The 27,051-nt window shown below is 42.2% G+C and overlaps 1 protein-coding gene across 1 annotated transcript in view; it reads left to right on the top strand.

Annotated features, from left to right (window-relative positions):
• The first annotated feature begins 327 nt into the window (after positions 1-327).
• Positions 328-27,051, top strand: part of scinlb (scinderin like b) — a 43,967-nt gene continuing 17,243 nt past the window's right edge. The window contains exons 1-8 of the mRNA XM_063064637.1: positions 328-531; positions 9,033-9,216; positions 9,301-9,455; positions 15,784-15,945; positions 16,318-16,467; positions 16,557-16,646; positions 16,781-16,913; positions 26,167-26,255. Coding sequence (XP_062920707.1) covers positions 9,036-9,216; positions 9,301-9,455; positions 15,784-15,945; positions 16,318-16,467; positions 16,557-16,646; positions 16,781-16,913; positions 26,167-26,255 — 960 coding nt within the window. The 5' untranslated portion in view covers positions 328-531; positions 9,033-9,035. The remainder of the gene's footprint in view (positions 532-9,032; positions 9,217-9,300; positions 9,456-15,783; positions 15,946-16,317; positions 16,468-16,556; positions 16,647-16,780; positions 16,914-26,166; positions 26,256-27,051) is intronic.

Raw genomic sequence — 27,051 nt, 5'->3', positions numbered from 1 at the left:
TGCATTTGCCAACCCTCTGCCCTTCCTGGAGCCAGTATGTCACCTGCAGCCCTTCAGAATGTCATCACTGCATGTTTGTGAAAAATTGTTTTTTTTTCACAATTGTCTTCCTGAATTTATTAAGTACATTAATAAGCCTTCATTCTCCCCTCTCCCATAATTACATCAAGACTGACCATGACTACGGTTTGAAAACGATCGAATCTGGATCGTGCCCTCTTCCTTCTATTCTTTACATATGGTGATTTGCAGTTTAATTAAACATTAAATAGGCCCGGATCATTGAAACTTTCATGAATATTTTTTTCTTTTACTGTAGATTTACTTCTGCTCACTAGTTGGGCGAAAACGGCGATGACAGAACAGCTGGCAATTAGCATAAAAAAACCAGAAGTTCACCAATAGGATTGGAGCGTGGTTTTCACTCCCTTCTCGGTTAAAAGGAAACAGAGCACGGAGAGAATCACTGGGATTTAGCATCCATACCCGATATTACTCCCGGAATCGGAACCGGACCTCGCCTTGTTCTTAGTAAGTCTTACACTTTTGCTGATAACGATTGAAACATTATGCATCGCTTTTGGGGTCTGTTTTTATTCTTACTAAGAGCAGATTCGTTCTCAGTCCCCGCTGTTTCCGAACAACACGCACTTAATGTCTGTGTTGGCGGGGCATCTGCATTTGGTAGATTAATTCACGCAGCGGGGGTAACTGTGTAAAAGTTTTTTTTGTCTCGGAGAATGCTACAATTCATGCAAACTATAAGCAGTTAAAAAAGAACAGCCGCTTTGTTCAGAATTCCAATCGCAGCCCTTGAGGCGAAAATGGCTACCCTCTTCTTTTGGTTGCTTTTTTTTGGATAAATGCATCTGAAATGTCGAGTGTTCCTCTCTGGTTGCGCTTCTGACGTTGGTGATGACTGCAATCAACTCTAATGGAAGTTTACTTCATTTTTGAGGGGATGTTTCCATCTTTGAAAAGATCTGGGAAAGTTTAAGGAGCTCGTGGAAAGAAACAGAAGCATTAAAATAGTGCTAGGAATTCTGAATCGGAGAGGTGACAGACCATCTACAGAAAATAAAAGTTCTTTAAAAATACGGGTCGGTTTGCGCAACCATCCCGTCAGGGGGTCTGAACCGGCGACGTTAATAGGCGCGTCTGCAGGTTTGCTACATGTTGCAGTCTTTTAACAGAGGGCTGTTCCCTCGCCAGGATATGGGTGTCGCTGGTACCGCTGACATAGAGTTGCAGTGGTATAGGGAGAGGCCATTCGCCCCATTGGGGCAAAGCGACCAAGCCCCCCCCCCCTTGAGCCCGCTGTCCCGTCGTGGTTTCGTTTTGGGGCTTTTCCCAGACCCCCAGTTGAAAACCGCCCTGAATCTGCCTCAGCCGCCAAGTGTAGCCAAATGTTTTTCTTAAACAAGAAGTGTTTGTTCAGTATCGTCTCTATTTATGCTATTCGCATTAAAGGTATCGCCAGCACCTCGGCTCCTTTGCCATTGGAGACAGTCTGCCTCTGTCGAGTGCTCTTATTATTTTCAATACCCCATCACACTTTCTGCGCTCTAGGGAGAACAAGTCTTTATTTAAAGTTAAGCGTTATTTTAAAAATTCTGCACAGATTGGCTATATGTTGCACATTTAGCTGTAGACTAAGCTCTGCAGGCTGCCTTCTTGCAATTCAAACGCGTGTTTAATCGGCTTCCTTTCCATTTCTGAAGAAATGAGATGCGGCCGAGTGATAGTTCATTTATTCAGCAGACCTGAGCAGAAGTTACTCTTAAAGTATCCGCCACTTTTCAGTGGGTGCTGCCAAACGATCGGGAATTTGGTCGGAAAGTTAGAAACAAAGAGGCGCATAAAATGCCAGACATACTCAGGGGGTCAAACAACGTCTGCGGAGTTTGAGATTTATAGACGGAACGCGTCCATTTGGACGGCGGGTTCCCAGCCTGGGGTCCGCGGTTAATGGTGGGGGTCTGTGGCATTTAAAAAAAAGACTGGGGACCCCTGATCTAGAAAATTAACACATTTATAATAGGCTGCAAGCTTCAGAAATCGATCACAAACTCAATTCTTGCGTATATATTTACAAAGAGCCGGGAGTGGACAAGCGAGCTGCCTCAGGCTCTCCGCATTGTCATTGTGGTACAGCGGCCCACTCCTCCTCCCCGATCCTTTTTTAATATCGTAAGACATTTTATTTATTATAAAATACAATAAAAACCCTTCCATCCTTACATTCATAATCAATGTTTTACGTAGCATTCTATTAAACCCCTTAAAACCAATAGACCTGGTGACTCCCTGCGGTGATGCACTACTACAATACTGTCACTGATGGACTTCCTCGCCCATCTCGGCCCCTCGCTGTCCAATAGCGGAAGAGCCCTAGACGTGGCCCTTCCCCACCGAGGCCTTGCGGTGGATGCATCATCTCTTTATTTCTTCCAGTCTTCAGCTGGTCCAGCCAAATATGAACTTCAGGGACAACCCTGGCGCTGCCTCTAAAGCACACTGAAGCCCTCGTTTAAATCGGGGCGCATTTACCGATGGGAAGTGAATTCACAGCGGAATGGAGTCGCCCACCTTTCCTAGGTCCGGTAGCCTTGTATTGATCCAACGTATCTCCAGAGGGTTCGGGAAGGTTAGGAAATTGTTACACGATATTGAGACTGAGCAGAGTAGGCGGGTCCACTCTGTTCTTTGACAGTGCAACAGCAACGCAAGGCCTTGCACAATTGCACGTTTTAAGCCACATGTCTAACCTCCAGTTTTCCATCTCTCAGATCATGAGTCTTCGTAAAACTCCAAGGAACTCCACCAGGCCATTTGGCATAACTTCTCATAATGAGCTCTAATTTTCCAAGCCACCGTGATTCTAATTATAAACCTAATTTCCAGCAACTCCCTGGTGAATCTGCTCCATGATTCTCACATCTACCTGGACTATACCTCCTCCCACCCTGTCACTTGTAAAAATGCCCTCCCCTTCTCTCTGTTCCTCCGTCTTCACCATATTTGCTGTCAGGATGAGCCTTTTCATTCTAGAACTAATGAGATGTCTTCCTTCCTCCACCTGCTCTCACCTACATATCTTCCATTTCACATGTCTGGCCTCACCCTATCCTCCTGCTACCCCACCAGTGATAGGGTACCTCTTGTCCTCACCTACCACCACCACATAACTGTCCATAACTTCCACCATCTCCAACATTATCCCACCACCTTCTTCCCTTCTTCCACCTCTGCTCCGTATGTGACTCCATTGTCCATTTGTCCCTCCCCACTGATCTCCCTACTGGCACTTATTCTTGCAAGTGAAACAAGTGCTACACCTGCTCCTACACCTCTTCTCTCACTACCATTCAGGGCCCCGAACAGTACTTCCAAGTGAGGTGACACTTCACCTGTGAGGCTGTTGGGGTAGTCTACTGTATCCAGTGCTCCTGGTGTGGCTTCCTGCATGTCAGTGAGACCCAGTGTAGATTGGAAGATTGCTTCACCGACCGCCAGGATAAGTGGGATCAACTGGCGGCTATCCATTTCAATTCTACTTTCCATTCCCATTCCGACATGTCAATCCATGCTCTCCTCTACTGCCACGATGAGGCCACACTCAGATTGAAGGAACACCACCTTATATTCTGTCTGGGCAGCCTCCAACCTGGTGGCATGAACATCGATTTCTCAAACTTCCAAAATTTCTCCCCCCCCCTCACCATTCCCATTCTCGTTTCCCTCTCTTACCTCATCCTCTCACCTGTCCATCACCTCTCTCTGGTGCTCCTCCCCTTCCCTTTCTTCCATGGTCATCTACCCTCTCCTATCAGATTCCCCCTTCTCCAGTCCTCTTTCAGCTTCCCAGCTCTTAACTTCACCTCCCTCCCGCATTCATCTACCACCTTTCACCTTGTATTTCTTCCTCCAGTCCCCTCACCTTATTGTTCTAACTTCTCACCTTCTTGTCCAGTCCTGATGAAGGATCTTGGCATGAAATGACTATTTACTCTTTTCCATAGATGCTGCCTGGCCTGCTGAGTTCCACCAGCATTTTGTGTGTGTCGTTTGGATTTCCAGCATCTGCAGATTTTCCCTTGTCTCCACTGTTAAACGATATTCCTGTGCTAGGGTGTCCATAGCAATGTTCCAGTTGTAGTCTTCCATGTATTCCTCCCTTGGAGGGTCAGACACCCTGAGCCAATAGGCTGGTCCTGGACTTATTTCCTGGCATAATTTACATATTACTATTTAATTATTTATGGTTTTATATTGCTATATTTATACTCTATTCTTGGTTGGGGCAACTGTAATGAAAATCAATTTCCCTCGGGATCAATAAAGTATGACTATGACTATTGACTATTCAACATTAATCTGTTTTTGCTATTTTGTTCAAACTTCTATCTATATGGCATGGAGTTCATATGTATATATACTGTATCAGTAGTAGTGTCATCACTCGAGTTCGGTATGATGTTCTTCTAAGGGGTTGTCTATTAGTGCATCCTCAGGTGGCTGTAGAGACTGATCTGTGATCCACATATTCTGGTGCAGTGTAGAGAAAAGTAAATTGTGGCTGTGGTTAGGGGTCGAGTCTTTTGGCAAGGAAGGCTTAATATACTGTATTATGGCCTTACTTGCTACTTTTTAAAAGAAAATAGGTTTGTTTCATGGTTCCGAAAAGAACAAATTAGCATTTCATAATCTTACGGAATGTACTGCTGCATGTTAAACTGCATTTACCACCCCACTGCCCATGCTGAACCCAATCGCATCTGCAGCCTTTTGGAGGTGTCATTACTGCTTGTTTTTGAAAAGTAATTTTTCCACAATTGACTTTCTGAATGGTATGCTGAAAAAAGTGGTAGTGAAGGCACCTTATTTTAATGAATACATTAATAATCAAAATATGGTTTGGGGAAACATTGCAGGCATGGGAGGTGGTTACATCAATCCACTTAATCCCAGTAGTGGCCTCGAAAGTATGTTGAGAATGTGGAGAGGCTACAGACTTCTTGTTTCTCTCTGCATGGATGCTGCCTGACTTGCAGAGTTTACCTGCACTTTCTGTTCTTGCTTCAGATTTCCAGCGTCTATAATTTTTTTCATGTAATGAATTGCCCTTGGTTAAAAATCTCACAGCCCCATCCCTAAAATGATGTAGACTATGATTTGATAATAGTAACATTGGTGGTGTCCTGGCCCTGTGTAATTAGCTGAATTTATTTATTTATTTCTAGTGCAAACATACATTTTGGAGAAGCAAAATACAGAAGTTGATAAGTCAAATAAAACTCAACAATTTCCTTTCCATTCTCAAACTAAAAGCAAACAGAATAAATAAAATTAGGTTTAACATCACTGGTAGTGCTAGCAAGTTTGTGAATCCTGTAGAATTTTCCCTATTTCTGCATGAATATGACTAAAATGTGATCAGATCTTCACGTAACTTCTAAAACTAGATAAAGAGAATACAATTAAATTAATAAAATAAGAACATTATACTTGTTCATTTATGTATTGAGAATATTACATTCAATTCAAATTTACATGCATCTGTTAAAAAGTGTACGTGAACCTTTGCGTTCAATAACTGGTAGGACGCCCTTGTACAGCAATTTAACTTCAACCAAACGTTTCTGGTAACTGTTGATCAGTCCTGCACATCGGCTTGGAGGAAGTTTAAGTCATTCCTCCTTACAAAACTGCTTCAACTCTGGGATGTTAGTGGGCTTCCTTGCATGAACTGCTTGCTTCAGGTCCTTCCACAACATTTCTACAGGATTAAGATCAGGACTTTGACTCCAAAACACAAATTTTCTTCTTTTTAAATCATGCTGTTGATTTACTCTTGTCCTTTAGGTCATTGTCTTGTTGTATTATCCAACTTCTATTAAGTTTCAGGTAACAGACTGTTACCCTGACATTCTCCTGTAAAATGTCTTGATGCAATTTTGAATTCATTGTTCTCTCAACGATTGCAGGCTGTCCAGGCTCTGAGACAGCAAAGCCGCCCCAAGCCATGATGCTCCTTCCACCATGCTTCACAGTTGGGTTGAGGTTTTGGTGTTGGTGTGCAGTGCCCTTTTTCCTCCAAACATAGAAATGTGCTTTTCTGCCAAAAGTTCAACTTTTATCTCATCTGTCCACAGAACATTGTCCCAGAAATGTTGTAGAACATCCAGCTGGTCTTTTGCAAACTTGAGACGTGCAGAAAAGTTTTTTATTGGAGAGCAGTGGTTTCCTCGGTGGTGTCCTTCCATGAGCACCATTCTTGTTAAGTATTTTTTTTCTTATAATGGACACATGGACAGAGACTTTAGCAAATTCTAGAGATTCCTGCAGGTCATTTTGCTGTTATCCTTGGGCTCCTTTTCACCTCCTTCAGCATTGCATATTGTGCTCTTGGTGTGATCTTTTCAGGATCCCTCTCCTACAGTATTGAGTTTCATCCATTTGGAGACAATTTCTCTTACTGTGGACTGATGAACATTCAGGTTTTTAGAAATGCTTTTGTAGCCTTTTCCAGCTATAATTCTTCTAAGGTCCTCTGAAAGTTGTTTTGATCGAGGCTTGGTGCACATAAACAGATCTTTCTTGAGAAGAGCAGGCTCTGTCAGTTACCTGACTTTGTGGGTTTTTTTTATCGGGCAGGACACCTCTACAACCCACACCTCCAATCTCATCTCACCTGACTCCAAACAGCTTTTGTAGAAGGCATTACCCCAGAGGTTCACATACTTTTTCTAACAAATACATGTAATATTTGATCATTTTTCTCAATACATAAATGAACAAGTATAATGTTTTTGTGTTATTTATTTACTTGGGTTCTTTTTATCTAGTTTTAAGACTTAAGTGAAGATCTGTCACGTTTTAGCTTATATTTATGCAGAAATAGAAAAAATTCTACAGGGTTCATAAACTTCCTAGCACCGCTGTATGTCATGAAATATGTTGTTTTGTGGCAGCAATACATTTCTATGCATAATAAAAAAGATATAAATTGCAATTTTATATACTTATATAAGTTTTACAAGAAGAGAGAAAAAAGTAGTGAGGTAGTGTACATGGGTTCATTTTCCATTCAGAGATCTGCTGGTGGAGGAGAAGAAGCTGCCCTGAAACACTGAGTATGTGTCTTCAGGCTCCTGTACCCCATCTTTGATGGTATCAGTGATAAGAGGGCATATCCTGGGTGATGGAGGTTTTTAATAACAGATGCCACCTTTTTGAGGCATCACTTTTGGAAGATTAGAATAGTCTTATCTTCAATGATATAAAACAAGAGCAAATTTGCAGATGCTGGAAATCCAAGCAACACACATAGAGTGCTGGAGGAACTCAGCAGGCCAGGCAGCATCTATGGAAAAGAGTAAAGAGTCGTCAAGACTGTAGAAAAAATATAAGAAATCAGAGTAAGTAGGTTGGGGGAAGGTGTCGGCCTGGATCGTCGACTGGTTACTGTTTTCCATAGATGCTGGCTAGCCTGTGGAGTTCCACCAGCATTTTGTGCGTGTTCAATGGTCTAATCTGGTTAGAATGGCTCTCCACGGTTTATCACAAACTGGTGGTATTCAGAGCCTGCCTTTTTGCTTTCCCTTGCAGTGAAGAGAGTGAGCTTTAAAGTGGTGTGTTCTCTCAGTTTTCACAGGAAATGATCCTCTCTGAATTCAGTCCAGCCACAGTACAATATTTATTGCTTAGGGTCTACTATTAGCGAAGCTTTCAGACAGGAAAGAGTTTTCTGCAGGCGTTGAATTTGGCATGGGGGTATTGGTTGTGGCATTTATTTGGGGACTATATATATAGTCTGTATTCCAACTATCTAAAAGGATGTTCTGCAGAAAACCAATATCTGTAGTTTAATATTGTTCTCAAATTGCTAGATCTGTACACTTTAAAGTCAAGAAACCTGATTTTTGGCAAAAGTTCAAATTTCAGATTTATTGCAACAAGCCCTTTATTGTTTTCCTCTTTTGGGGGTATTGCCGGAATTAAGCGAAATACACCAGGATGCTTCCTACCTCTAATGTGGAGGAGCTGGGTAGTAACTACACTTTAGAGATTGGATCAATTATAAATCTCTCCTGTTAAATTGCTTGATTTATTTCCCCGTCTTTGAAACAATCGCGTTCGGCAGTGTACAAAGGGAAAAGGATCTTCAGCTTAGCAGTGCATTTATTATACAGTACAGTGGCATAGCAGTTAGCGTAACGCTGTTACAGTTCCAGGGATCCAGGTTCAATTCCTGCAGCTGCCTGTATGGAGTTTGTACTTTTTCCTCGTTACTGCATGGGTTTCCATTTTCCTCCAACAGCCCAAAGGCATTTGGGTTAGCAGGTTAATTAGTCATGTGCATGGAATTGAGAGATATGTGCTTATTGAGTTGGAAGGGCCTTTTTACTGCTCGTGATTTACCATGGATTCCGGCTCATTTGGGCCATCTGTTTATCAGGGCAGCCGCTTATTTGGGATGACTATTAAAAAAACAAAAACTCAATGAGAAAATTGCCAAGATTCCCTTTGTTTATTTAGGAGACTCGCTGAACGGTTTCTAACTAGCATCAGTTGCACACACTTGTGTGGCCGCTAGACACTACACTGTCCTTAGGGGGAACGGTATTTAAATAGTGTCAGTGTGGCATGTTTGAGGCATTGTATGAAGAGAGTCCATTATCTGCACTAGGTGTCTGTGTTGATTTTGTCATGACGTACACTGGATGAATTCCTCTGTCATTAACTATTAGGGACTAATATACTGTGTTATAGTACTGTAGTAGTGCTCCAATTTGTTTTGTATTTCATCTAACTGCATAATTTGTTACTCAGTTTGTATTTTTTTTATATACCTTTTTAACTATTTCCATGAAACTTCAGCTGCTTGGGGCAGCAGCTGAATTAAGCCAAAACGTACTGGTCCCAATGTGTCTCAATTAACTGGATTCTACTGTATCTCTAAAAAAAAGTCCTGTTAATTGTTTATTTCCTATCTACAGTTTCTTCATTGTCCCCCTTCTAACCCGCAGGCAATGGCTTTCCACAAAGCATTTGACAATGTCGGCAAAAAGCCAGGTCTTACCATCTGGAGGATCGAGAGCATGAACCCTGTGTTAATCCCAGAGACACAGCATGGGAACTTTTACATCGGTGATGCCTACATTGTCCTTAACGTGGCTGCGGATCTTAAGAGTAGCATCCATATGTGGCTGGGTATGTGTACATTCATATCTTCAGGCGTTGCAACTCTTGTTTTTTTTGTGGGTGGTTTGGTTTTTGATAGATATTTTTTTCCAGGAAATCAGTGCCAGAAGGATGAATCTGGATCTGCTGCCATTTACTGTGTGCAACTGGATGAAAGTCTTCAAGGTGCTCCCGTGCAGTACAGGGAAGCACAAGGCAACGAGACAAGCAAGTTCCTGGGCTACTTTAAGAATGGAATTGTGTACCAGGTAATGTGGATGTATTGTTGAGCAAGCCTGGAATTTTACATAATGTCAGGTATTGAATATAGATCCATTCTTGTTGAACTTCAAGCGTAGAATTTGGTTTTTCACTGAAAACCTAGGGGAGTGTAACCCTGTTTATTGAGTAGGTGGCACACAAAATGCTAAAGGAATGCAGCAAGTCAGACAGCATTTATGGAGGGGTTTAAATCGCTGAAGGTTCAGGCCTGATCTTGTTTATTCCCCTCCATAGATGTAGGAGAGTTAATGATTCTTCTGTATAACATGTTTAAAAATTTGAATGACAAGTATATGGTCCTCATTTTGGAGAACCGTATCTCCTTCGTTAACAGAAAGGTTCTGCAGAGGGTAAACTTCTTGCTGTAGGTGGTAAAATTCCATCTTTCCCAGAACATCCTGTGCAATTCTACATCACTGAGAGCATCCTCACATCAGCGCACTCTCACGATTTACGGGAACTACAATGAAATGTCGGACAGCTGAAAAGGTTATTGGCTGCATCACTGCTGGGCTTGTATGAGTCCAGGACGAGAATGTGGGCATGAAAAAAATCATTGTAGACACTATCCACACAGAAAGCTGCCTTTTTGAAGAACCTCCTTCCAGAAAGCGCAAAAGGGCTATTAAAGTAAAAACTTTATGCCATCCTAAAAGTTTTGTCCGCCAGGTAATAATTCTGATCAACCAATCTAATTAGCTCTCCCCACCTCTCTATTACCTCAGTCACTGCACTACACGGTAAATAGTTTTTATAATATTTTTTTCATTCTAAATACATGCTGGCATTCATGTATTTATGCACATTGTACTCTGTAACTGTACTTTTAACTTTATATAATTCTTTATAATTGTTTTTTGTTGCATATCACACCACAGCAAATTCATAATACAGTACATGTAAATATGAGTATATGGCAAATTAAGATATAACAAATTGAATTTTTGTGAGAGTAATTTGCAGGGAAATCTGCTTAATAGGGTTTTTCTACCAAGAGATGTGTACTGAATGGTGTCGTCAGTGCTATTTATGGAAACTAGATGTTGCAATATGTAACTGAAACACACTAAAAAGTTGTGCTTAAGCTGTGTGCTGTTGTGATTGGGTCACATCCTGAAATTAACTAATTACACCCACCGTTGCCAGGGCTACACATGAACCCTGGCAGTGACTTGGAACAAAGCAAGGCAGCTTTATGTGATTAGGAAAACTAGGTTGGGTGAAGAAAAATAATTCAGAGAGCCTTTTCAGAGGTACAAAGGGGAATCAACTGTTTGGAGCAGGTAGACCTGAAAAATTAAAACAAACTTTGAATAGTGAGAATTGATAAGTAGACAATATTCAAAGTTAATAATGAACAAATTAAGATTGATCTTGGGGATATCTTAAATATTAAAAGTTGCTGATTTCATCTGTAGTTAAAGGAGTGCCAGAATTTTGTTTGTAGGAGATAAGATATGCTGTGTGTATTTAAGTAAATGCATCCTCACTTCATTCTACAGTATATGTTAACTCTTAATTGTCCTCCATAGCCCAGCAGTTCTCTTGCTATGCAGGCAATTGGGAATAGGCAAGAGAATTAAGTTTTTAAGTTGTCCAGTACCTGTGATAAGATCTGTCAACGTTCAGAGTAACACATGCTAAATCCTGGAGAAATTCAGCAGGTTAGGCAGCATCTATAAAATCCCAATGAAAAGTCTTCACGTGGAGTCAACTGTTTATTCCTCTCCATAGATACTGCCTGACTTGCTGAGCTCCTCCAGCATTTTGTGTGTGTTACCTCTGAATAACCACCATCAAACCCACCCTCCCACTCGATCCCAGCTCTCATCCTTGCCAGGTCTCCATTATTCCCTCCGACTTTCCCCTCTCCGAGGCAGAACTTTCTGTCCTCAGTAAGTGCCTCACCTTTGTCCACCTTCGCCCGCACCTCACTGAGTTCCGCACCTGTCATGACGTCGAGCTAAAAAAAAACTAAATATGAGTTCCCCCCGCATTTTGTGTGTGTTGCTTTGGAGTTCCAGTCTCTGCAGACTTCCTCGTGCTTGTGATCTGCAGAATCTCTTGTTCTTATAATTTTCTCAGAGCATCAGCTTTGGTTCTATTTCTGAATTTAAAGAACCAAAAGTGCATTAAATTATTTACAAAGTCAGAGAGCTTCCAGATGGGAAGATCAATATTTCATCCACTACATCAGATGAAGTGTAAAGGCAATGAACAACTGAATCTCAATAACAATTCAAGGACTTGAAAGATACTTCAGGATGGTTTCTGGGTTGTCTCACTGACCCAAACTCACCACTGCATACATACGGACAGGCATAGAACAGTCTAAAGAGATCCTGTGCACACATCATCTTGTCTCAAGGCAAAAGGATATGAGGAAGAGAACTGGTGTGACTGATTACATAGTGCCTGGGTCATGGGAGGTTCTCCACAGGGTTATAGTGGAACTCCAGACAAGCAGGACTCCTAATTCCAAAGCAACACAGTAAGAACGTGGAATTCATTCAACTTGCCTTGTTCAATCAGAAGCATCTTTGAGCACATTGGATCAGAACAATGTTTGTTAAACATTTCATGTTTTCACTTCCACTTCTCTGCCTAAACATTACAAAATTAGTCCCAGCTGATGTCTCAGGACCACTTGTTCGGTAATAATGACTGTTCTATGTCTGTCTGTATGTATGCAGTGGTGAGTTTGGGTCAGTGAGACAACCCAGAAACCTCCTTGAAGTATCTTTCAAGTCCTTGAATTGTTATTGAGATGCAGTTGTTCATTGTTTTTACACTTCATCTGATGTAGTGGATGGAATATTGATTTTCCTAGCCGGAAGCTCTCTGACTTTGTAAAAAATTTAATGTACTTTTGGTTCTTTAAATTCAGAAATAGAACCACCAAGAGGGAGGATAGGTGGAATCAGCTTTTTATTCAGCTACTCACAAAGTGAGGAAAAATTCATAACCAAGCTATGTACGTTTTCTTTTCAAATTACTGTGAAGGTTTTTCATTTTAAACCTACTCTTGATTAGTTTAATTTCTGGTCAGCGCGCAGTATGGCACTCTGAACAAAAGCTAATGGGGGGGGACTCACTGGAGTGTAACCTGACCTATCTGAGAATTAGTTACTGCTCCCTACGCACAGCTTTTCAGAATCAGAAACGGGTTTAGCATCACCAACATACAGTATGTTGTAAAAGTTCTGGTTTTGCAGCAGCAGTATAGGTACAAGACATTAAAAAAATTTTCAGTTTTATATATATATACACTCACATTTGCTCTCGGTGTTTGCACTTCTTATTTCAAAAGGGATATATAATATTAAGCACATAGTGCAAAAAGAGAGTATAAAAAATGTTCCTGGGTTGGTTGATCGTCCATTCAGAAATCTGATGGTGGAAGGGAAGAAATTTCCTAAAATGTTGGGTGTGTAAACATTTCCCCAATCTGGAGCACTGTATGAGGAAGAACTCACTATACCCCTTTCCCAACTTACATTGCTGCTTTATGTGCCGCCTTAGCAGCTGCGATTCACATTGTTTGTGTAGTTTAGATTTTCAAATGCCTCTGGTATTGATTTGAGGATCCCCAGGCATGGAAGAACATTGATTGTAGAACACAGAAGGAACCAGCTAAAGAGTAAATCAAAAACCGTCAGAAAATCTAATCCCTCCTTCCTACACAATGTCCATATTCCTCCTCCTTCCTCGCATTCATGTGCCTATCTAAACGTCTGTTAAAAGCCTCTAATGTATTTTTCTCTACCACCATACCCAGCAGCGCATTCCAGGCATCCACCACTCTGAGTAAAAAAACTTACTTCTCACATTCCTCTTGAACCTACCCTCTCGCACCTTCAATGGATGGCCTCTGGGTATTAGTTATTTCTACCCTGGGGAGAGAGGTGCTCTCTGTCCAGTCCATCTATGCCTTTCATAATCCTACAAACCTCTATCAGATCTCCCCTCAGCCTCCGAGGCTCCAGAGGAAACAACCTGTTTATTCAGACTCTCATGATAGCACATACCCTCTAAGCCAGGCAGCTTTCTGGTAAAACTTTCCTGCACCCTCTCCAAAGCCTCAACATCCTTCCTACAGTGGGGCGACCAGATCTGTGCGCAGTACTCCAAACGTGGCCTAAACAGAGTCTTCTAACGTTGCAATATAACCTCAATTTTTGAACAATGCCTCGACTACTAAAAGCAAGCATTCCATAAGCCTTCTGTCACGAACCCCGTGACGGGAATTAAGAACCAGCAGAGATGGAAAACACTTTGGAGTCCAGTATTGCTATAAACTAATTATATTTATTATTAACTATGCGATACAGTAATATATAAATATATATATGTAAGTATATCAGTAAGTGTGGAAATATATGTATGAAAAACCAAGTTTCTTTAAGTCTAGGGGTAAAAAGATACAGTCTTACGATGATGAGTAAAGTTCAGTTCAGTTCGTGGTATTGAGTTGAGTAGTGATGGAAAGAGAGAGAGATTTGAGTCTTCAGGTGAGCTGATGCCATCGATCTTCTTGTCATCCTCCGAAATCCTTTAAAAGTCACCGACTGTGACTTTAACAAAGGGGACCGGTTTTCTGTGGTGGAGCTATCCCCCAGGCAAGGGTGGACACATGGACAACTCCCCACCAGTCAACCCTTTTCCCTCCTTCCACTGCAAGAGCGATTAGATCGATCCTCCAAAACCCACCTTTCTCTGCGGGCACAACAACGCTCATTCAGTGTCCAGATCATGTGTCTGAGGTCTGTATCATCTGACCTCCTACTTATCTCACCGTGCTGAGCATCAACTGTCATTCAAATAATCCCTCCTTCCTTTGTCTGTGAAGAAATGCACAAGCAGGCGAACTGTCCTTGAACAAGTAATATCAACAACCTGCCTTCGGTCACCATAGCAACTTCCGAGCTGCTCAGTGCTATCTCCAAACCCAACTCAGTAGAAATCCAAAGTTACTTCCAGTGCCTTAAAGTGACAGTCCAACCGTTAATCTTCGTCTGTCTCTCTCTTACAAACAAGCCATCGGTGGTAAATAACTCTCTCTCTCTTCTCAAAAGCACAGTTAATAGGGGTACTTCAGCAACCCCTCACACTTCTTTGCCACCCTATAGACCTGTGCAGCCACTTTCATGGAGCAATGAACTTGGACTCCAAGATCTCTCTGTTCAGCCTGTCTCCTTGTATTTGCCCTACCAAGGCCTAACACTTCATATTTATCTGGGTTAAAGACTTTGAATAAATAAAGAATGAAGCAGCCTTTACTGCACCAATGAGATACGTATCCCTATGGGGCACGTCTATGTGAATTGGTCTGAGTGCCATGCACTCATTACAGATTTGGGTTGTTGAATTACATTGAGTGTGCAGAACACTTTTACCTCAAGTCTTTTGAAGTCATGAGCCTATACTAGGATGTATCCCGTTCACAAGGTTTTTTTTTATATATCAAAATAAACTTTATTCACAGTCAAAAATTAATCACAACAATGAACTGTGCAATCTCTTTTATTCTTGCATTCATAGTCAATGCTTTCAGTACTTTTCTATTCCATTCATCTAGTTATCTCAAGGTCGCTAGTTCGAGCCTCAGCTGTAGCGGCGTGTTTGTGCCCTTGAGCAAGGCACTTAACCACACATTGCTCTAGTGTCTGTGCAAGGAGTGGCGCCCCACACAGACTTCCAATCTGCGCCTTGTAAGGCATGAAAATGCCCGACGCAGGCCTCTCATGGTCTAAGTGGATGTTCCCTCCCCTCTATTCCACCCCTTAAAGCCAATAGAACTGTTGCCAGTCATGTGGCATAGCAGAAGAACCCTATACTGTGCTCCTTCCTCAGTATGGTGGTGGGAGGGGGGGAGCGGAAGGACCCCATTCACAAGATTATACCTTGAAACAGACACAAGAACATTTTTGCTCTGCCATTCGATGCCCTTTCTGAAAAGATTTATATATGTGGTGGTTAGCATAAAGCCATTATGGCACCCGTGATACAAGTTCAAATCAGCTGCTGCCTATAAGGAGTTTGTACATTCTCCCTGTGGGTGTCCTCCGGTTTCCTCCTACGTTCCAAAGCTGTGCAGATTAGTAGGTTAGTTGGTCACACAAGGGTAATTGAGTAGTGCAGACCAGTTTGGCCAGAAGGGCCTGTTACTACCCTGTATTTCTCAGTAAAATTCATTCTAAGTTAAATCTTTGAAGCTTGCATCAGTACGACTTTGGGTTTTGGTAAGATAATTTTGCCCTTTTATAAAATTTAAACCATTTTTTTGCCTCATGTAGTGTATGTTTCCTATTGCAGGAAGGAGGTGTTGCATCCGGCTTCACACACGTCGTCACCAATCAGGCGAATATAAAGAGGCTACTGCACGTGAAGGGCAGGCGAAATGTGCGGGCCTGTGAAGCGCCTTTTGCGTGGAGCAGCTTTAATAAGGGAGACTGCTTCATCATCGATGTTGGAGCTGTAAGTACAACAAATTGTTGCTCGGTTCTCTCAGCAGTGGTGCTTCCCCGCATGATCTGCCTGGCTATGATGATGAAGATATTTCAGGATCACTTACGTTGCTGGTGGGATCTGGGGGAAGGATATTGGGAATGTGAGGGGAATAAAACGGGGTTTATTTAGGCTTAGTGTTAAGGGGCGCTAATGGTCAACATGGATTCAATGGGATGAAGGGAATGCTGTTTGACCTAGGACTGTGTGAAAGAAACAGAATGTAGTAAGTGTGGTGGGGAGGAGGTTATCCATAATCTGGCAAGTAATATACTCAATTTTGAATAAAGTTTACATCTGGCCACAGGGGACTCATGATCTTGTTTAAATTTGTAATTGCAGGAGATTTACCAGTGGAATGGATCAAAGAGCAATGTTCATGAGAAGCTCAAGTGCTGTCAACTTGTCACAAGTATCCGTGATAAAGACAGAGCAGGGCGCGCCAAGGTACATGTGTTGGAAGAAGGACAGGAGCCCAAGGAGGTCATTGAGGTGGGCATGTGAAGATTTAGTGTAAAGTTGATACCATGCAAGAAGGATTCTGTTCTGACGTAACATTTCCTCTTTTTTTTAAATGGCAGTTACTGGGTCCCAAACCAGACCTTCCAGACGCTGTTCTTGAAGATAGCGCCGCTGATACCCGTAGCAAGCAAAAGGCCAAACTCTACATGGTAACAGTTTTCTTCTCAGATGATGTGCGAATTCTTTGCCAAGTCTTAATGATACAGTTTTGCCAATCAAGTGCAAAACTTTCGTAGACTACATCATACATTGTAATGAACCTGGTTGATTTGATTACTCTTAGATCTCTGATGCCAGTGGGCAGTTGAGTTTAACAGAAGTAGCTGCGGAGAACCCATTTAAAATGGCTCAACTTTCTACCAACGAATGTTACATCCTTGACAATGGGTCATGTGGTCACATATTTCTGTGGAAAGGTGAGAGAGCTGGCTTTTAACAATTTGTTTGTGCTTTAATCTGCCTTCTCAATCTGTCTGCTTTTTCTCATAATTCTGTTATTACTTGACGACACCTGTGATCTACTGATACTTTCCACGTGCAGCTGGGATGAGGCTATCACTGATCAGAGTTGTGATGCCTTTCCTAAAACCACTAAAAAGAAGCTGGCGAAACTCAGTCTGGCAACTCTAGTAGACGTTGCTGTTTTGGGTCAAGACCCTTCATTTGTTGAGACGAAGGGTCTTGACCCAAAGAATAGACTGTCCAGTTCCCTCTGTAGATACTGCCAAGTCCACTGAGTTCATCCAGTGTCTTGCGTATCATACACTAAATGCTAGAGGAACTCAGCAGGTCAGGTAGCGTCGATGGAGAGGAATAAAGAGTTGATATTTTGGGCTGAGCCTCTTTCTATTGACTGGGTCTTGGCCAAAAAACATAATTTTTAAAATTTCTCTTCATTGATGTTGCCTGCCCTGCTGAATTCCTCCAGCATTTTTAAGTGTATTTCTCTGAAATTCCAGCTTCTGAAGAATCTCTTGTGTTAATCCGCCTGCTTGTCTGCTGCTCCAAATTCCCGTGTTTGCAATCTCTTCTGTCTTTATTTTCTTAAAACTTCTATCCTTTCAGCCCTTGTGAAAATGTAGCATCTGTGAAAGTAGAATTGGTAAGAATATGCCCTTGTCCAGCAGCCACCCTGTCCTGTCACTTGCTTGTGTGTCATAGAAGACACTACAATCCATAAACATCAGAATCGAGTTTCTGGCCTATTTGAAGTGAAATTTGCTTGTTTTTCAGCAGCGGTACAGTGCACAGACATAAAATGACTAGCTATTCTAAAATAAATACATTAAATAGTGCAAAAAAAGAAAGGAATTGTGAGGCGGAACTCAACAGGTCAGGCATCATCTAAAGAGATCTCGTGTTTAGGAATAGTAAGGTCATGTTCATTGGTTCACGGACTGTTCAGAAATCTGATGACAGAGGGGAAGAGGCTGTTCTTGAATTGTTAAGTGTCAATCTTTAGGCTGCTGCACTTCCTCCCTGAAGGTAATGATGGGAAGAGGACATGTCCTGGGTGCTGAGGTTCCTTAATGATGGATGCTGCCTTCTTGAGGCATGGCCTCTCAGAGGTGTCCCCAAAGGTGGGGAGGCTTGTGCCCATGATAAAGCTGGCTGAATCTACAATCCTCTGCAACCTCTTTCAATCCTGTGCATTGGAGGCTATACACCAGGTGATGATGCAGCCGGTCTCCCTGGTACACCTGTAGAAATTTGCAAGAGTCATCGGTGACATCCCAAAACTCTCCAAACCCCTAATGTAGTAGTGCCATTGTAGAGGTAGAATTTTCCCAAAGGGTTTTCCACTTTCCTGTTGTAACTAGAGAAGAGCATTCATTTCTTTTTATAGTCTTCAGAAGACAAGAAGAAACCCTGGTGTGAGGATTTGGGATAACATTTCTTTTAACAACCAGCTCTTTACACAGTTGTGGTTATTTCCTCACGGGGAGCTAAATGTTTATCATTCTGTTATTAGTTGCAAACTGAACTGAAGATGGCTGCAGGTAAAACAGATTCACTGTATCTAAGAAAAATAAAAACTAATGTCTGGCTTCGTCACTTAAAGCACATTTTCTGAAACGTACTAATAAGACCATAATAAGACATAAGAGCAAAATTAGGCCATTTGGCCCATCAAGTCTGTTCCGCCATTCAATCATGGCTGATCCTGTTTTCCCTTCCTCAGCTCCACTCCCCGGCTTTCTCCCCATAACCGCTGAAGCCATAGCCAATCAAGAATCTATCAGTCTCTGCCTTAAATACACCCAATGACCTGGCCTCCGCAACTGCATGTGGTAACAAATTCCACAAATTCACCACCCTCTGGCTAAAGAAATTTCTCTGTAACTCTGTTTTGAAAGGGTGCCCCTCTATCCTGAGGTTGTGTCCTCTTGTCCTAGATCCCCCCCGCCCCCCACCATGGGAAACATCCTTTCCACATCTACTCTGTCTAGGCCTTTCAACATTTGAAAGGTTTCAATGAGATCCTCCCTCATCCTTCTAAGTTCCAGTGAGTTAAGGCCCAGAGCTATCAAACATTCCTCACATGATAACCCTTTCATTCCCAGAATCACCCTTGTGAATCTCCTCTGAACCCTCTCCACTGTCAGCACATCTTTTCTTAGATAAGGAGCCCAAAACTGTTCACAATACTCAAAGTGAGGCCTCACCAGTGCCTTAAAAAGCCTCAGCATCACATCCTTGCTGTTGTATTCCTGACCTCTTGAAATGAATACTGACATTGCATTTGCCTTCCTCACCACCGACTCAACCTGCATGTTAACCTTTGGGATGTTCTAATTTTTGCTTTTTTGTAGGCCCTCTCTTTTACTTTTACATTAGCTTTGATTTCCCTTGTCAGCTATGGCTGTACTATTTTTGCCAATTGAGTATTTCTTCATTTTTGGAATACATTTAGCCTTCACCTTCCTCATTTTTCCCAGAAGTTCACACCATTGCTGCTCTGCCAGCATCTCCTTCTAATTTCCTTTGGTCAACTCCTCTCTCATGCGACTGTAATTTCCTTTACTCCACTGAAATACCTCTATGTCAGACTTTACTTTCTTCCTATCAAATTTCAAGTTGAACTCAATCATATTGTGATCACTGTCTCCTAAGGGTTTCTTTACCTTAAGCTCCCTTATCGCTTCCAGTTCATTATGTAACACCCAATCCAGTATAGCTGATCCCCTAGTAGACTCAACAACAAGCTGCTCTAAAAATCCATCCCATAGGCATTCTATAAATTCTCTCTCTTGTGACCTAGCATCAATTGGATTTTCCCAATCTACCTGCATGTTAAAATCTCCCATGACTATCATAACATTGCCCTCTTGACCCGCCTTTTCCATTTCCCATTGTATTCTGTAGTCCACATCCCAGCTACTGTTTGTAGGCCTGTATATAACTGCCATCAGGGTCCTTTTCCCTTGCAGTTTCTTAACTCAGCCCACAAGGATCCAACATCTTCTGATCCTATGTCACACTTGTATTTTTTGAATTAATCTGCTATTGTTTTTTAACCATCTCTCAGCTAAAGACATTCCCCTTATTTCAGCAATTTTGAGTGGGACATTTTCAAAAAACCACAGCGAAGGGCGTTAATTGAAACCTTTTGTTCTTAAATACAGGCTAGTGAGGGTCTGCAATTGTATGATTTTACAGGAGGCCTTGCAAATCAAACTAAATTGGCAAGTTGGCTTATTATTGTCACATATACGGAGGTGCAGTGGAGAAAATTTGTCCTGCATGTTCATACAGATCACACAGTGCATTGAGGTAGTACAAAGTAAAACAAGGACAATGCGGAATCTAGTGTTACAGTTACAAACCTAGAGAAGTAATGAGCTCATAGAACAGTACAGCACACTACAGGGCACTTGGCCATTGATATTGTGCCATCTTAGTAACCTACTTTAAAGTTCAAAGTAAATTTATTATCAAGGTACGTTAATGTCACCATATACTACCTGGACGTTCATGTTCTTGCAGGCATTCACAGTGAAACGAGAGAAAATCTAACTTTTCCCTCCTGCACGACCCCCTAGTTTTCTTTCAAACATCCGCCACTACCGCCACTCCTGGTAGTGCGTTTCACACACTCACCTCTCTGTGTATTTAAAAAAAAACACCCTCTGACAACCAACTTTATTATTCCAGAGGTGTGGTGAGAGCAACTGATTTGACCTTCAAGCAGTTCTGGCCCAGGTGTGTCTCCTGGGACTATTAAAACTGAAATCAGTGGGACTTGGGGACGTGGGGTGGGAGGGATGTGCCATCTGCAAGAGTCATAGCTGTACAGCACAGGGAGCATAGTTTAGTCTTTGTCTGTCAATAGTCTTGTATGCATTAAGCATATATGTCTTACTTATTCAAGTATCTGTCAAAATGCCTCTTAATTGTTTCCGTTTTTTGTATCTCTATTGTATCAACACTTGGCCTCTTTTGCTCCAGAGAATAAAGTTGCAGCCTATCCAATCTCTCCTGCTAACTTAGGCTGTTAAATCCAGGCAACGTCATTGAGAGTCTTTCCTTTACACTCTAGTTTAATCACATCCTTCCTAGGCTGTGGTGACTGGATCTTTACACAATACTCTAACACTTCAAGATGGCACAGTAGTGTCGTGTTTTACAGTGCCAGCCATCAGCGACCCATTCCCGCCACTGTCTGCAAAGAGTTTGTACACTCTCCCCATGACCGTGTGGGTTTCCTCGGGGTGCTCAAGTTTCCTCCCACAATCCAAAGACATATGAGTCAGAGTTAGTAAGTTGAGGGCATGCTATGTTGGCGTCTGAACCGTAGCGACATTTGTGGGCTGCTTCCACACATTATCAGATTGTGTTGGCCGTTGACGCAAATGATGCCTTTCACTGAGTGTTTTGATATTTCAATGTACATGTGGCAAATAAAGCTAATCTTTATCTTCCAATTGCACCTAACCAATATTTTGTACAACAGTAGTACAGTACTGAGCAAAAGTCTTAGACACACGTAACACAATTCTGTAAAGCGAAGATGCTTTCAAAAATTATGAAATGTAAAGTTTCTAAATATCAAAAACTTCAAAGAGCAGTAAACAGTTAAAAAAAATGAAGTCAAATCAATATTTGGTATTTTCACCCTTTGCCTTTAAAATTGCATCAATTCTCTTAGGTACATTGTTGTGCAGTTTTATAAGAAAGTTGGCTGGTAGGTTATTCCTAGTATCTTGGAGAACTTGCCATAGTTCTTCTGCAGACTTCTGCTGTCTCGCTTGCTTCTGCCTCTCCAGGTAGTCCCAGACAGCTTCGATGATGTTGAGATCAGGGCTGTGTGGAGGACATGCTATTTAAAACAATATAAAAAATCTGGGGTGCATCAGACTTTGGCATGGTACTGTACAATGTCCCATCTCTTGTACTTAGTTCCTCAGCTGATGAAAGCAAGCATGCTATAGGCCTCGTCTCTACCCTATCTATCTGTGTTCCCAGTTTTGGGGAATGATGTCCTTGTACCGCCAAAGTCTCTCTGTTCACCAGCATTCGCCAGAACCCTCGTATCTAGCATGAAGGGACCTAACTGTGGTTGAGGGTCAGGTACCTGTGCCCCGAGGCCCAACTGTTACCAGCTGCTTGATGCCAAATGCCAAGGGACTGCTTATGAGGAACCAAAGCTTAAATTTTACCCTGGCTTTCAAGTGCAGACTGCATGAGTAAGCGATGTAAAAGAAAACAGCACAGTTATCAGTGAATACCTGGCATCCGACCAGGGCAATTGAAGTAAACTCCCACCAGCAACACACATCAAAGTTGCTGGTGAACGCAGCAGGCCAGGCAGCATCTCTAGGAAGAGGTACAGTCGACGTTTCGGGCCGAGACCCTTATCCCGATGTCATGCCCCCTTCTCATTGCTACCATCAGGGAGGTGGTACAGGAGCCTAAAGACACACACTCAGCATTAGGAACAGCTTCTCCCACTCTGCCATCAGATTTCAGGATGGACAATGAACCTATGAACACAACCGTACTATTTTTGCTCTCTTTTTGCACTATTTACTTAATACACATTTCTTACTGTAATTTTTGGTATATTTTATGAATTGCAGTTACCTGCAGCACACTTCATGACCCATGCCAGTGATAATAAACATGATTCTCATTCTGAGTAACAAAGATAGTTAAAGCTCGTCATGGGGCATGACTCTGGTAGTCGAGTGTTCTATATGTCACTAGTTACATCCTCTCCTATTTGATAACTTAGATTTTAAATCAGTTTGGATACGAATTTTTGGATTAGACACGATAATTTTGCTGGCTAATTGTGAGGCTATCTATTAATCACCCTGTGTATCTGACCTGTTGTTCTTCTGTGCTTCACTAAGGCCCCAGGAGCTTCTTGTATGTCAGTCCACCATTCCGCAAGGCTTGTACTGGGGTTTCCCAACAGAGTAGCTCTCCATTCAGTGTGATTGTTGGATCTATTCCAGACCAAATCTGTAATCTCCTCTGTTCAGTGGTGTAGGGCTGGTATCCTCCATCCCCAGGGGCTGCTTAAGAAGAAGAAAGTAGACAAAAAGCGGCTTTTTAACTGAGCTGTTTGTTTTTTTGTACTGCATTCAGACGTGTTTCTGCTGAGTTAAAAACACTGTATGACGATCTCTCTCCAGAAACAAGTGTTGGGCGTTGTTTGCTTAGATGAATCTGATAAGATGTACAACTTATTGTTTCCTTCTGAAGCACAAGTGGTAAATAGACACAGTCCCTGTGGATTCAAAGCGGCCTTGTGTCATAGACCAAAGGCACTCCGTAATTATATGAGCTGTGACTTTTGTTTCTGTTTGATATTTGTGGTTGTGATCTTGGCTCCAGTTTATCTCTGTGTGCACTGGTACAAAAGGGTATAATTGGGAGCAAGCATGCTGGGATTACAGATTGGTAATTCCTTCAAAATGGTGTCACAGGTAGAGAGGGTCCTAACTCTGAGCTTTTGGCACATTAGCCTTTGGAAATCCGAGCAACACACACAAAATGCTGGAGGAACTCGGCAGGCCAGGCAGCATCTGTGGAAAGTGTACAGATGACGTGGCAGGACTGGAGAGAAAAAAACTGAGTGGATTTAAAAAGTGAGGGGAGAGAGAACCACCAGGTGATAGGTGAAACCTGGAGGGGGAGGGATGAAGTAAGGAGCTGGGAAGTAAATTGGTGAAAGAGACAGAAGGCCATGGAAGAGAGAAAAGGGGGGGAGGAGCACCAGAGGGAGGCGATAGGCAGGCAAGGAGATGAGGTGAGAGAGGGAAAGGGAAAGGGGATGGGAAACGGTGAAGGAGAGGGAGGTGGTGGGGGCATTACTGGAGTTGGGATGTTATGTTGAAGTTGTACAAGACATCACTGAGGCTGAATTCGGAGTATTGTGTGCAGTTCCGGTCACCTACCTACTAGGAAGATATCAGTAAACTAGAAAAGTGCAGGGAAAGTTTACAAGGATGTTGCCAGGACACCAGGACTTGAGTTATAGAGAAAGACTGAATATGTCAGGACTTTATCCCCTGGAGCACAGGAGACTGACAGGAGATTTGATAGAGATATACAAAATTATGAAGGGTATAGATACAGTAAATGCAAGCAGGCTTTTTCCACTGAGGTTGGGGGAAACTAGAACCAGAGGCCACAGGTTTGAGAAATATGTAAGAGGAAACTGTTGGGGAAATTTCACTCGGGGTGGTGTGAGTGTGAAACGAGCTGCCAGTGGAGGTGCTGGATGCAGGATCAATTGTAATATTGAAGAGAAGTTTGGATAGGTACATGGATGACAGAAGTATGGAGGGCCATGGGCTGGGTTCAGGTAGATGGGACAGAATTGACTGGCATTGTCTAGACCGGCTGACTCTATAACTCTACTTAGTGTTCTATCCGTGAGTTCAGTTAAAAGCCTCTACCTGGGAAATTGTCGCTTGGATGATCAGGCTCTGCATGTGATGGAGGTATAATGGAAATAGGAAGCTTTAGTGATAGAGCTTCTGGTCCTTCAAGCAGTGCCACTCCGGCAACTGCAACTCAACCCTAACCTGATCATGAGATAATTTACAATGACCAACTAACCTATCCGGTACGTCTTTGGACCGTGGGAGGAAATTGGAGCACCCAGGGACAACCCACGCATTCCATGGGGAGGGCGTACCGCCGCCTTATAGCGGATGCTGGGATTGAGCTTGTAACTCCGAGCTGTGATAGTGTGGAGCTAACCGCTGCACCACTGCGGCACCATATCTTGGTGCGGGCTCTGCTCGTGTCTGCAAATATATTGACAAGGTCACTCCGAGGGCGAGCTTGTAGGTATGTCGAAAACCACCGTTGCCTTGGTGTGTTCTGTACCTGTGGGTGTTGGGCGTGGACTCACTGGATCCCACAGTCCAGTCCTCCCCTTGATATTCTGTAGCCTGATGAGCCAAGTATAGATCATATCTATCCTCATGTACAAGATGTACCCAGTGTACCCTGTTTATTTAAGGCAAAGTTATCCAAGTTATTGTTACTTGTCCCAATTAAGAAAATATTATGAAATAGTTTAATGTTTTTATTTGAATTGATTTCAATGATTTACAATTTAATCTGATGATGAGGCAGTTGTCACCATGGAGACACAAGAGCATCCACTTCCTTCCTATAACAAAGTTCAAAGTAAATTTATTGTCAAAGGCGGTTCAAGAGGATGTGAGGGGCAAGTTCTTTTTACTCAGCGAGTGGTGGATGACTGGAATGTGCTGCCCGGTTATGGTGGTAGAGGCTTTTACGAGACGTTTGGATAGGCACATGGAGGTGAGGAAGATGGACGGATATGGACATTGTGTAGGCAGGAGGGATTAGTGTTTGGGTGTTTTGATTTGCTTTTTAGCTGATTCAGCACAACATTGAGGGCCAAAGGACCAGTTCCTAGGCTGTAGTCTTCCATATTCTATATATATCACTATATACAACCCTGAGATTCATTTTCTTGGGGGCATACTCAGTAGATATAGGAAACATAATAAAATCAACGAAAGACCATGTCAAACAGGGCGGACAAACAAGCGATGTGCAAAACCCAGCAAACTGTGTAGCTATGGAAGAGAAAAAAGGAAATAGAGATGATCAGATCTGGACACAATATTCTAAATACGGACTAACCAAAGCTTTTAAAGATGAAGCCTCTGCAAGACAGTGCATGATTGATGATTTATGCGAGTGTTGCTGGCACTTAGCAAATTCCCATTTTAAACAGGAGGCGTCATTTTGAAAAATTCTGAAATGGTGCTACTCGTAAGGAACAGTTAATTGGCTGTGTGCGGCAAGCTGAATTTTCATTAAAGTGCATGCAGTCTACTTCAGAAGTTTTAAATGACATCTAATTATATGATGTACGCTACCTTAACAAGAGGCAGCAAAAGAAAAGCTAACTCCCATTAATTTTCACCGGGTTTAACATGATTGTTCTCGTGTAACATGCAGAGGATCCTTTTTGACTTCTTCTGCTTATGTTTCGACAAGAGGCCTGTTGTGGCGATTAGTCCTGCTGGCATTTAGGGGGAGGGGTCCATGGCATGAAAAAGGTTGGGAACCCCCTGCCTTAGGGGGTAATGACTTCATAAATGATGAGTCAGATGTAATTTGGGTTAAATTCCTTAGAGCTCATAGATAAACAAGTATTTCTCTCCTTAGGAAAATCTGCTAGCAAGTCTGAACGGAAGGCTGGATTTGAAACATGCGAGTTCTTCGTTAACACAAAGAACTATTCAAAAAATACACGGGTAAATGACAACTTTCCAGCATTTCATTCATCAATTGGAGCTAATGGTATGTGACTGCAACTGTGGAAATGTTCTGTCATTTCATGTGTCAAAAGCAAGAAGCCATATATGATTCAAAGTAAATTTATTAACGAAGTACATGCTACATATCACCATATACTACCTTGAGATCCATTTTCTTGCGGGCATTCACAGTAGATGCATATAAACACAAAAGGACGAATGAAAAACTCCAAAGACCGACAGACAACCAATGTGCATTAGAAGTCAAACTGAGCAATTACAGAAAACTAATAATAATAAATAATATTGAGAACATGAGTTGTAGAGTCCCCGAAAGTGAGGATCATTTGCAAAAGGATTATGAGCATCTTACTTTAAATATAAAAGTAGGATTCGAAGATTCAAAGTACATTTATTACCAAGATATGTATACAATATACAACTCTGAGATGCGTTCTCCTGCAGGCAGCCACGAAACAGTGAAACGCCATGGAACCCGTTCAAGAAAACAACACACACCCAAAGCATGAGAAAAGAACTAATTGCGCAATCGGCAAAAAGCACAGAGGATATCAAACGTCAAACCACAAGCCCAGTAGTATTCAGTTTCGTGCAGTTCAGCGTGGCACTGGTAGCCCGTTGCAGGTGACAGGGCAAGGGTTTCTTCGCTGAAGCGCCCCAGACAGCATCGACTGCCCCTGATCACGCCACTCAAAAGCAGCAAAGGCAAAAGAGTAAAAAGAGTAACCAGCAACCAGGAACACGTGCAACGTTAACCCTAAAGTCCCCCAAA

The sequence above is a fragment of the Mobula hypostoma genome, chromosome 12, assembly GCF_963921235.1.
Source record: "Mobula hypostoma chromosome 12, sMobHyp1.1, whole genome shotgun sequence".
NCBI classification, from domain to species: domain Eukaryota; kingdom Metazoa; phylum Chordata; class Chondrichthyes; order Myliobatiformes; family Myliobatidae; genus Mobula; species Mobula hypostoma.
Note: the sequence above shows the minus strand (reverse complement) of the source record. Positions and strands in the feature narration are given on the sequence as shown.